The following is a 12,477-nucleotide window of genomic DNA, read 5'->3' on the forward strand; positions in this document are numbered from 1 at the left end:
TTGTTTTTGCTCTTTTGTTTATGTTTGTTTTGAGACAAGGTCTCACATAGCTCAGGCTAGCCTTGAAGCCACAAACCTCCTGCCTCAGCCTCCCGAGTGCCAATATTGCAAAAATAAGATTGGATTTTTCAACCTGGTCACTATTGACATTTGGAAGGCAGTCTTTGTTGGGAATTGGGGATCCTGGCGTATGGAATGTTCCACAGCATCTCTGGCTTCCCCCTCACTAGAGAGAGGCCAATAGAACACCTTCCCACCATGGTCACAACCAAAAACTGTCACAAAACTGTCTCCTGCTGAAAACCATTATGGATTAAGAGCTCATTATCCTGAAATACTGAAAAATTGTAGACTCTATCCAAACATGGTGTTGTGTGCAATTGTATTTATAGATCAATGTGGGTGGAATAGTGTCAGCCATTTCCAAGCTGTTAGACTAGACTCCACGACCCGCACTCTCTGGCCCCTCCTATTCTATACAAAAACACATCTGTGTGAGAACTGTACCAAATCTCAATCACTCCGGTGAGTGCCCTGGGGTCTGCCTTCCACAGCGCGTCTCCTACCATAGCAATGAAAGCACCTTTGGCTGTCAAATGCACTAACTTAAAGATGCCCTAGATCTCTCTGGGAAGTTCTGCCCGAAGGTAAGTATTAAACCAAAAACACCTGGCCCCTCCGTTCCTGAAAGGGATCTTCTAACGAAGCTTTAGGAGATCTCAGGCTATGCACAGCCCACTCGCTAACACTTTCACCGACCCGGCTCACTTTCCAAGAGCCACCCCGACACGATCCCCACTCTTAGCTCCCTCTCCCTAACTCCCTTTGGCTGGTTTATCTAACTTTATGATTTACCCCATAAAGTTAGTTAGTCACATGCTTTTTTTTTTTTTTTTAAACCTCTTTGGCTACTGCTGAGCTACTGTCTTCCCCTAAAGTGCCCCGATTCAAGTTTGTATTTAATAACGGAAGTTGCCCACGTCTTGACTTCTTTCAGATATGACAATGGATGATGTTCGGGAATACGAGAAAAACATGCATGAACAAACCAACATAAAAGTTTGCAATCAGCACTCCTCCACTGTGGATGACATGGAGGGCCATGCGCAGACCAGTGTATGTAGACTATTCAAAGAGAGTTGCCCACCCTGTGTGAAACAGACAGGGAAACCCACCTGTCAGACCCTCAAAGTGTTGGGTCCCGAGCCGCCTGTGAAAACAGAGCCTTGCCCCGAGGCTGTGGATGAAGATGCCCCCTGAGTCTTTGAGTGGGCTGTGTCAGTCACCTGTGTCTTCCAGATATTTCCATTCTTTCAAGTGGCTTAACTTCATGGCTAACCCGGTGATAAAACCCAGGACACAGAGAGTGGAAACATTTGGTGGAGCCTGTGAGATGACCTGCACCGATCATAAAACAGCATAGGACTGACAGGGAATGTCAACTGTAAAGTAGATCAAATGCCAAACTCTTGAAGGCATACATAGGTAACACTTGTGTTCCACGGAGGGCTTTGCTCGTCGGCTGCTTTAGGCTACTTAGGCTTCAGAAGGCTTTCTACAACTCTTTCAGGCTGTTTTCCTCAATCAGTTCCTTTTAATCTAGGCTGATCTCAAGACTAAACTGCAGTCCATGCACACACACATGCCGAAAGGTGGAGGGGTGATGAGCCAGGATTTAGGAATGTTGTATTGTACATCTGGTCTGGGACTTAACAAAGGCCTTAGAGAGCCCTAAGTTATTGACAGCCATGGGTTACTGAGAGCTGACTACATGGTATATATCAGAATTTAAATATAGTTATCTCTCAGTCAGTCAAGCTGATGAAGAGGAGGTATAAATGACCAAGGATTAATCACTAAACCTGAGCTCAGCCTGAGCTGTGATCCCTGAGAACATCTTGAGCTCTGTGTCTGCCATGCCCAGGCCCTGAGATAACATATATGAGATGCGTTAACAATCAAGAACGTCGTTATTACATGACTGGCACTTTTGTTTTTTAAGAAATGAGAATGTAGTGTCTAGAGCAATGTTTCTCCACCTGTGGGTCACAACCCCTTTGAGAGCTGAACAACCCTTTCACAGGGCTGCCTAAGATCATCAAAAAAAAAATGCAGATATTTACATTACAATCCATAACAGTATCAACACTACAGTTATGAAGTAGAAACAAAAATAATTTTATGGTTGGGATCACTACAACATGAAGAACTGTATTAAGGGTTGTAGCATCAGGAAGGTTGAGAACCACTGCTCTAGAGAGACATCCCAGAGCGTTTGCTGCTCTCGCAGGGGACCCTGGTTCAGTTCCTAGCACCCATGTCTAGTGGTTCACAATTGCCTGTACCTCCGGGTCCAGAGTATCCAATGCCCTCTTCTGTCCTCAGCAGGCACTGCATGTATACACACACACACACACACACACACACACACACACACACACACACACACACAAGATAGATAGATAGATAGATAGATAGATAGATAAATAAATGGCAAATCTTTTAAAAAAAGAAATGAGAATATAATTACAGAACTTGAGAGGTGGCTGTTGTGACAGAGAGACCTTCGGTAACATTTTGGAAATGTTTAAAGCATGTCGTTTGACTGTGCCTTGCCAGGCTAGTGCACGGCACTGGATGGATGCATGTGACCGCCGTGAGCCTGAGAGCGCCCCAGCTCTGCCTTCCTCCTACTGCATGCTCTGATTGGGTCTTGCAGGGAAATGTTAGAGCAAGATCTGCTGAAGGTTTGCTCCGATTTTGATCAGATGCCTCCCACCACTCCTCTTTTCCTGTTCTAAAGATAGGGATGTTCTTTAAGGAAACTGCCCCTGCATTTTCCATTACTTTTGATTACCTTTTCTCTTCGGAATGTCAAACACAGTGCCCGTCAACGGCTCTGAGAGTTGCTCGATATAAACAGGGCCAGACAAAGAAAGCTGCAGGGAGGGAGGGACAGGGGATGCTGGAAGGTCACTGAGTACAGCTATTTCCAGGGTGTAAGCCAGGCATGGTGGCTGAGAGCTGAGGCAGGAGGATTGCCTTGAGTTGGAGGCCAGCCTGGGCTATGATGTGAGATGCTCTCTCAGGATGGGGGTGGGGGCAGCTTACAGCTTAAGGTCTTTGCATGTCTTCTTTCTGTTTTATTTCCTCCTTCTTAGCATTAAGCCAGTTTACTGTGCAGCAGGGGAGGATGATAATCCAGAATGACCCCGTCTTCCTGAAAATCCCACATATTCTCCACACACTGCCCATTGTTGTCACGATTTCAGCATAATGGTTGTCTTTGGAGTCTCATGAAATCGGGGATCATCTATTTTTCACAATCTTAATTTTCAATCATAATGAAAAGATGGTTACAGTGAGAAGCTGTGTGCGCCACAGATAAGACTGCATGGACGGGCCAGCGAGATGGCTCAGCAGGGAAAGGCCCTTGCCCTACAAGCCTAGTAATCTGAGTTGGATTGCCAGAACTCATGGAACTGTGGAAAGAGAAATGACTACACAGAGTTGCCCTTGGACCTTCACATGCGCGCGCACACACACACACACACACACACACACACACACACCCTAAAGTTTAAAAATAAAAGTTTTTTAAAATTTATAAATAGTAATAAAACCACATGAGGGCTAGGGATGTAGCTCAGTTGGCAGAGTGCCAGTCGTGCACAAAACCCTGGGCTCCATCCGCAGCACTGCATAAACCAGGGCTGGCATCCCACACCTGCAAACTCAGCCCTGGGGAGGGAGGAATCCAAAGTCATCCTCAGCCCCACAGTGAGTCAGAGGACAGCCTGAGGTACCCAAGGGCCTATCTAAAATCAAAAAACAATAACCTTCTTGGCTACTAAAAGGAAATTTAAATTTTCACCCTGAACATGGAAAAGTTAAGTTGGAAGTAAGCAAAATTAGCATCCATGGACACAGCAATTAAAAAAAAAAAAAGGCTCATAGACAATTGAAGGTTTCAAAGCCTCCAAGGAAGATATTCTGAGTTTAAAAAAAAAAAAAAAAAAAAAGAAAAAGAAAAAAAAAAAAATTCTGTACTCTGTGTAGTTTCTGCCCCCTGCTGGACATATCCACTATCACAATGTTTTCTGCCACTTGTTAACCAAGCAATTTTTCAAAATTGCTGTCCATTTATTAGAGTAAAGATATATCCTGGTTCACTGAAATTTTTTGTAAAGTCCCAATTTCATTTCCAAGCAAATGCTGCTTTTAAAGAACTTAATCTCATTTATTCATTTAAAAGTGGTAAGTTTATAGGTATAATTTTTCTTAAAATAATATAATTTTTGCATTATGTCAACACAGTTGTAAAATTTTAACCTTTGTGAAAATATTTCCCTTTCAGAAAATTTTAATAATTTCATAAGGAAATGGTTACAGATTTCATTTCATGGAAAATGTTTTTTGAGCCAGGCATGGTGGCACAGGCCTTTAATCCCAGTACTTGGAAGGCAGAGGCAGGCCCATCTCTAAGTTTGAGGCCAGCCTGATCTACAAAGCGAGTTCCAGGACCACTGGGGCTATATAGAGAAACCCTGTCTCTAAAAACTAAAAAAGAAAAAGGTTTTGTTGTTTTGACGTTATAAAATCTAACGGTGGAGCTGAGGGATGTAGCTCAGCATAGAGCTCCTGCCTGGCATACTCGGGGCCCTGGGTTTGATCCCCACAACACAAAGGACTCCTAACGATTAGCACTGTGTTGTTACTATCCATTCCACATTAAGTGCTATTGAGGTGAGCGTTTCAGGAAGTCTGAACCACTGGGGGCCAGGAAGAATGAAACATGGACCTATGTGAGCCTAAGTAGATAAAGAGAGCTTATGGGCCCCACTCTGCTCCAAGGCAAGGCCTTCACTCCAGGCTTGTTTTTGATATTCCCAGGTACCCATTTTCTCTGCTCCCAGTAAGTAAAAAGCACCAAAGGATTCCAGGAATAGCCAGACTGACAGCAATTCATAATAACAATAACAAGGGCCCACAAAATGTCTCAGTGAGTAAAGATGCTTGCCACTAGTCTGGTGACCTGAGTGTGATCCCTGGGACCCACAGGGTAGATGGCAAGAACCAACTCCCGAAAGTTGTCCTCTGACTGCCACATGCCCTCCCCCAACACTAGGTACGGGCAGTTGTGAGCCATCCGGTGTTGGTGCTGGGAATTGAACTCAGGACCTCCGGAAGAGCAGTATGTGCTCTTAACTGCTGAGCCATCTCTCCAGCCCCTCTCAATAAAACTTTCGAGCGTGTGTTTGAAAACCTGACGCCTAGTGCACAGGCGGTGTTGACTTACCTGCTACACACCCAACTATGTTCTTTTTTCCCCTTTAAATAAAGCCTCAATCCTTAATAATTCTCTTTTCATTCTCTTTCTTCTTTCTTTCAAACTGCCTTGGGTGATTTTATTTTCCCTTTTGGGGAGTAATTATCAGCATTTATTGCTGAATAGCAATAACAACCCTGTGGCCTTTGGGGTACAAAAAGTATGTTCTGGGGATAAAATGCTGAGAGGCTCTAAGATTTGCCCCAACTTGAGAGTAATGTTGTCAAGGCCACTGATTGCTTTAATGACCTTTGTATGGAGGATGTGGCCCAGTCTAATAAAAGCCCCACGTACCCACAACGGCCACACACACCTTGCACACGTTTACTGGATCTGGTTCTACACTCCCTCATTAAATCCTAATCCAGAATACTTAAAATACTAATTGAAGCCGGGCGGTGGTGGCGCACGCCTTTAATCCCAGCACTCGGGAGGCAGAGCCAGGCGGATCTCTGTGAGTTCGAGGCCAGCCTGGGCTACCAAGTGAGTTCCAGGAAAAGGCGCAAAGCTACACAGAGAAACCCTGTCTCAAAAAAAAAAAAAAAAAAATACTAATTGAAGTAGCCGGAGAGACAGCTCAGCAATTAGGAGTTCTTGTAATGAGTGAGAGTGAGGACTGGAATTCGGATCCCAGCATCCAGGTAATAATCCAGACACTCCGCTAAGCCTGCAGCTCTAGCTCAGCGGGTGGGGGGTAGAAATAGGATGATGGGGGACAGAAGAAGTGAGCCACAGCTTCTGGGAAAGACCCTGCCTCAAAGGAATAGGCAAAAGTAATGGCGCCCTCTTCTGGTTTGTGTGCCCAGAGGTGCTCATGTACACACACACACACACACACACACACACACACACACACACACACACACACACACACTTCTGCAGTGTACTAATTGGGCTGATGAGATGGTTCACTGAGTAAAGGTAGTTACGGCTGCCAAGCCTGGACAACCTGAGTTCAGTCCGGTGAGCTCAGGACCCAATGTCGGAAGAACTGACTCCTGAAAATCGTCCTCTGACCTCCACTCATGCACCCCACCACACACATCCACGGTCACACAGCAAATAGATACAGAAAATGTATTTCAGTAATTTCTAAATACCAATTGAAGAGTCCTTTGGAAAACGTTGGCTTGGTGTCCAAAACCAAAAATATTCTTTTCAGAGATGTGTCTCAGTAACAGAGACAGAAAAAAAAAAAAATTGAGAGTTTAGTATTTCAAAGACAATTCGGGTTCGTGAGGGGTAGGGGTCCTCCGTGGTAGAGTCCCCAGACTTAGCAATGACCCCATTTGCACGTCTGAATGGTAACTGTTTGTTATTCTCTCTGCTTTTCCCTTGAAGACATGACAATGGATGAAGTACGAGAATTTGAACGAGCCACTCAGGAAGCCACCAACAAGAAAATCGGCGTTTTCCCACCCGCCATTTCCATCTCCAGCATCGCCCTGCTGCCTTCCTCCGTGCGCAGCGCCCCATCCAGCGCCCCGTCCACCCCTCTCTCCACAGATGCGCCAGAATTTCTGTCCATTCCCAAAGACCGGCCCCGGAAAAAATCTGCTCCGGAGACACTCACACTTCCGGATCCCGAGAAAAAAACCACCCTGAATTTACCTGGTGTCCACTCTTCTGAAAAGCCATATCGGCCCAAATCAGAGTAACTTCATGTGAACATCCCATTGGGTTTTATATTTTCAGTTCAGGCTTTTTTTTTTTTTTTTTTTTAAGGAGTCCTCTGGTAGAGGAAAAGACTGCCTCGTCGCTCAGATGTGTTCTTTGATCTCAGAGTGTGCATGTGGTTAAATAATTTCACTGATAGCAAGAATCCCTGCGTGTGCCACACAGCATCATAGTGAATATGAGATGTAAGACTAGGGAAAAAAAACAAAAAACAAACAAACAAAAAACAGGAGGGGCTGAGGACAGAACTTAGTGGCATGAAGCCCTAGGTTCGATCCCTGGCATGATTAGCTAGACAAGAGGATCAGAAGTTCAGGGCCAACCTCAGATATAGAGAGAATTTGAGGCCAACCTGGGTTATATGAGACCCTGTCTCAAAAACAGTCAAACAAAAAACCCACAGAATCATCTATAGTTTTATATGTGGACCAGGAAGGAAGACTTGATTTGGGGGCCTTGGTCAGTTTGATGGGCTTCAATGGTAAACAGGTCAATAGAAGAAAAAACATGAAGCCGGTTTTTGGTTTTGGGTTTTTTGGGTTTTTTTTGTAAGATGTGCTAAAATAATGAAATCAATTTCCTCCTATCAAACCTGAAATTCTCAACAACAACAAACAAAAAAAAAAAGAAAGAAAGAAAAAATATTCTCAGGTGTCACATGCCTAATTGTTAAATTTTGGACTGCTGACCACCAATACTTGAATTCCAGTTATTATCACTATTCCTGTTTTGATTAGTCTGACTCAGGATTTGGAGTCTAATCAACTCCTTAAATTTTTGAAAATTTTAATAACCAACTTCTAGAGGCTCCAAGCGCAATTAATGATGACTTCTTTATACCTTTTCACAGAATTGAAAAAGATCCCTCTGTTCCCGTCTCTTAGTAATTTCCCCTTTTGTACCCTGGTGGCCTCTCAGATCTTTATACTTGCCTGGATGACTGTGACCATAGCTGATAAAATGTGGACTGTTCTGGAAACCGAGAGCCCCAGGTGTGACAAACATCTTCTCTTCAGGTACCAACGAAGCTTGACCTGTGAGCTGCCATCATCCATTACGATTCTCAGAAATTTCAATGAACTAAATAGAATTCACTGACAATGTCCCACCTGAGGAAGTTCAGGGTGGACTAAGTTACCTGGGATTAACCACTGTCAAAATGTCTGGTGTCTGAACCTTGCAAAAGAGAATCCTCCCCACCCGGTTTATTCTTAGTAACACCCAGACGTCCCTGGAAGGGGCTGCCGATCACCAGGTTTTGGAAAATACTATCATTCTCTTACTTTTTCCTTATAGTCCAAATACCGGGGTATAGCTCAATGGTAGAGTTCTTGCCTAGCATGCAGGAGGCCCTGGGCTCAGTCCCCAACACTGCAGAAAGGAAACAGTGCAATTGGCAATGTCTCGGGAACCCAGTGAATACAGCCAAACGGGTGACCCTGTCTCCTTAGTAGACTCACCGACTGACTCCTGTTTGTACAGAGTCATAGTCATAAATGGCCCCTTTATCTTAGTCTCATTGCTGAAAGACATAGAAATGTACATCAGAGTCCAGGCCAACAGCTAACAAGGTCATTCATCAAAGTGGCAGAAAGAAATCTGTCACTGTTGCACCTCACTGCCTTTAAAGCCACAAAGAAGGCAAGCAGAATGTCACCAATGAACAAGAGGTAGCCGGGGAGCTCCAGGGCCCCTGTCCTAGCTATCCTTCCTGACTGACCTCCAACCTCAGGAAAGGAAATGACCCCCAACACAGATCCCACAGGAAACAAAACAGAACAAGGAGCATAATCTCCTTCCCTGACACCTCCCAGCCAGTGGACCCTGCCTGCACCCTCTCTTGAGTGCGCCACCCTCTGCAATGTCTCTCGGGTCCGTGCCCTCTCCCAAGGCACAGGTGCTGGCCCCTTGAGCCTAGCACCAAAGTGCTTCGTGTGTCTAGATCATTTCTTTATCCGTAGATGGACACTGTGCCCAGTACTCGAAGAAAAGCAATTGCAAATAGCTTTGTGCACCAGCGCCTCTTTCCCTTAAGGTGACAGCACCGTAGTAGGGTACCCTTCTTTGCATGGTCTGGAAGCATGAATCTCACTTGTGGGAAATCTTAATCTTTTCTCGAACCCTTTGGACTTCTCAATGGTTCCCTCTCCACGCAGCTGTTACTCAATGAGGATGTCTGGCTTTAACAAGCAAAATTCCACTTTCAGAAGATATGGAGATAATATATGTATCTGACCGTTTGCAAGCTGAAATGGGGCTGGGGTGGGCTCAGTGGTTCTCATGTAGTACAAATTGATTTTGTGCAGTGGTTAGCCCATCTGGCACCTAGTTTTCCATTAATACCATGCCACTTTCCCTTTTCTATACCAGCTTCTATTGTCAAGGCCAACAATCTGGTTCACTTTGAAAAGCTACTTTCTGATTCCCTTTTTTTGAGTTTTCTGTCCTTTATAGACAGCCCAATGCCTTTGACACCCGCTGTGGCGCTAACCTGTGATAGTGTAATTCTTAACCAACATGTGTGTGTTTAGTTTTTCTGTCTACATGTCGTTTGCCTGTGTTACAAATATGGAAGGGGTGGGATTCTGGATATTTCATTAGCTGCTTTGAATATTTAATCCAGTCATCACAAAGCATCAATGACTTCAATATTCTCTAAATCTTGATTTCCAAGTCTCTTTTTGCTTTGTCCTTGTTACATGAATCTGCTATTGTGAGATACAAGCCTGTGATGAATGTGTACATAGAGTGTGAATAATTCCTCTGAGTATGGAAACAAAATGGCTGCATGATGGAAATTTGGGAAGACAAAACAATATAACAGAAACTTGAATTTACTAAGCATGTTTGAGGGGAGAGTAGAATCCTTAACTCAGTGCCTCTGTCTGCCATGTGAAAACCTGCAACTTTGTTCACCAAAATTGTATTATACCTGTATATATATATACATACATATAAAAAATGCAGTATAGTGAGTCACACACCCCCAATTCTAAGTCTCTGGTAGCCAAATTGAAGTGAGTAATCCATAGGATGATATGTGTTTACCCCTCTTCATCTCTGACGTTGGTGGATGCTCCTAAAATGGCCATACATGTCTCTACTCCGGGTGGCTTCCCGAGAGGAAATATCCTCGTGGGCACAGCATCGTCGCTTTGTCTGTGCTTTCCCTGGGTCCAGGAGGTTTGGTGGTGTTTTTATTGCATAGGGTTTGTCTGAAGCCACCTCTGAAGAACATTGCCTCTCAAGCTGTAGTAAGAGAAAGCAAAAGGACAAACTGAGCAAGAGAGAAGCTGTGACTTTTTTGTCGTTGTTGTCGCTTCGTTGGTGGATTTGTTTATAAGTCTGCTGTCACAGCTTTGCATCTGTGGGGAACTGTTTTAACTTACTTACAGGTGTGTCAGCCTTGTTTGGGCTGTGGAAATAAGTTAGCTCAATTGTGCATGAATGAACACACACACATAATGAACACACACACACACACACACACACACACCCATGCAAAGGCTGTCACAGTGGCTCAGAGGGTCAAAGCACTGGCCACCAAGCCTGACAACCCGAGTTCAATCGCCAGGTCTCACATGATGGAAAGAAAGAACTAATTCTCATAAGTTGTCCTCTGACTCACACACACACACACACACACACACACACACACACACACACACACAAATAAATAAATAAAATTTTAAGAATAAAATACGAAACCCTCAATAATACCCCCTAAAAGTAATCATGTGGTTTACTTTCACAGCCTTTAGTGAACTGTAAACTAGGAGACATCTTGATAAAAACCCACTTCAATGAAATTTTCAAGACTAACGTGTTTATGAGTGCTTTCAAATTTCACTTCCGTTAGTATCTCTTCACTGCTCAGAGGTGACAAAATACCAGATCGCCAACTGGCTTAGATTGATGGGAATTTTCTTTTTGAAAAAGGCCACCGTAGAGTTGACTATCCTGTCCATCTATAACCAGATAATCCGATAGAGAGTTGACTGTCTAAATGGTTTCCGTACATCTCCATACTTTTCCAGTCACCTGACTAGTGGGCTAGACGGTGACAGTTGGCCATCTGAGCCATAATTGTAAAAATTCAAAAACCCTGGCCTGGCCGGTAAAAGTGGACATGAAGAAACTACGCTAAGCTCTTCGTCCTTGGTGTCGACACACAGACGCAAGGTATCTTGGGTTTCTCTGTGCTCCACCTTCACAGCAGTCGTTTATGTCTGATATGACATCGTGCTGTGAGAGAATGTGAATGTGTGGAGAAGTTTCCACACAAGGCCCCTTAACTATGACTCCACGTGGTTAACAAATGCTTACGGTAAGCCTCCCTGCTTTCTTGTCTTTCAAGTTGAAATGCTGTCTGTGGAACTTCAAGTCTCCCTTTCGGTTTCATTGTGCCCCGAGAGAAGAAGAGGTTCTTTTGAGTTGACGTTCTCCGTCTGCCATGTATGTGCCCTTTCCAGTGTGATTTCAGTGTTTACATTTTGGAGCTGAGACCTTGATTGGCTGACTTAGTCAAAATCCCACTGCCACCGCAGAAGGACCAAGTGTTGGGACACACAGTGTTGCAAGTAACGCAAGCGGAAGTGACGCACACGCGTCTGTGTCATTCCATGGCTGTACTGTTGTCTGCGCCCGCCCCCGTTATTTATTATTGTTGATAGCTTACTTTTTCTTACATTCTGTTGTAAATAAAGTACAAAGCAATCTTCTTCCCAAGTGTTGCTTCCTCTTTCTCAACTGGTCTCAAGGGAGTGCTAGCCAACTTTAACATGAGGGTCAGTGGGGAAGGAAGAAATCAATTACTGTACCCAGTGGAATGGCCTCGTGTGCAAGGATGCCTCCCCTACTAATGGTCATATGGAACTTTATATGCAAGACCCTTGGGAGGAAAAGTCCCAGAGTCCCTAATTTTCCAGCCTAAAAATAACAAAGGAAAAAGGTGGGTGGGGGTGGCGCACGCTTTTATTCCCAGCACTGGGGAGGCAGAGGCAGGCAGATTTCTGTGAGTCTGAGGTCAGCCTGGTCTACAGACTCCCAGAACAGCCAGGGTTACACAGAGAAACCCTGTCTTGAAAAACAAAAACAAAAGCGAAGGAAATCTATAACCCCATAGGATGAATGCATAAACTCCCTTATCCACCTAGCAGGTACTTGAATATTCATGGAGTTTGAGATCACATAGCCCACAGGAATCCTAGGGAGTGCCAACCAGATCCACTCTATGTCAAGTTAGGTGTGTGTGTGTGTGTGTGTGTGTGTGTGTGTGTGTGTGTGTGTGTTGGGAATAGAATCCAGCACCATTGGGGATGCCAGGTAAATAGGTAAATACTCTACTGAGTTGGACAGACCAACTAGGTCTTTGTGTTGTTTCATTTTGTTTTGTTTTTTAAGAGTCTCTCTCCATTATGTAGCCCTAGTTGTCCTGAAACTTATTTTGTGGACCAGATTGGCCTTGAACT

The 12,477-nt window shown here is 44.3% G+C and overlaps 1 protein-coding gene across 1 annotated transcript in view; it reads left to right on the forward strand.

Moving 5' to 3' along the window:
- The window catches only part of Pitpnc1 (phosphatidylinositol transfer protein cytoplasmic 1), a 287,375-nt gene extending 275,648 nt beyond the window's left edge, over positions 1-11,727 (forward strand). Inside the window, exon 9 of the mRNA XM_052758830.1 lies at positions 6,671-11,727. Within this exon, the coding sequence (XP_052614790.1) occupies positions 6,671-6,987 (317 nt within the window). The 3' untranslated portion in view covers positions 6,988-11,727. The remainder of the gene's footprint in view (positions 1-6,670) is intronic.
- Positions 11,728-12,477: the final 750 nt, after the last annotated feature.

The sequence above is a fragment of the Peromyscus californicus genome, unplaced genomic scaffold, assembly GCF_007827085.1.
Source record: "Peromyscus californicus insignis strain IS unplaced genomic scaffold, ASM782708v3 Scaffold_3__1_contigs__length_106647218, whole genome shotgun sequence".
NCBI classification, from domain to species: domain Eukaryota; kingdom Metazoa; phylum Chordata; class Mammalia; order Rodentia; family Cricetidae; genus Peromyscus; species Peromyscus californicus.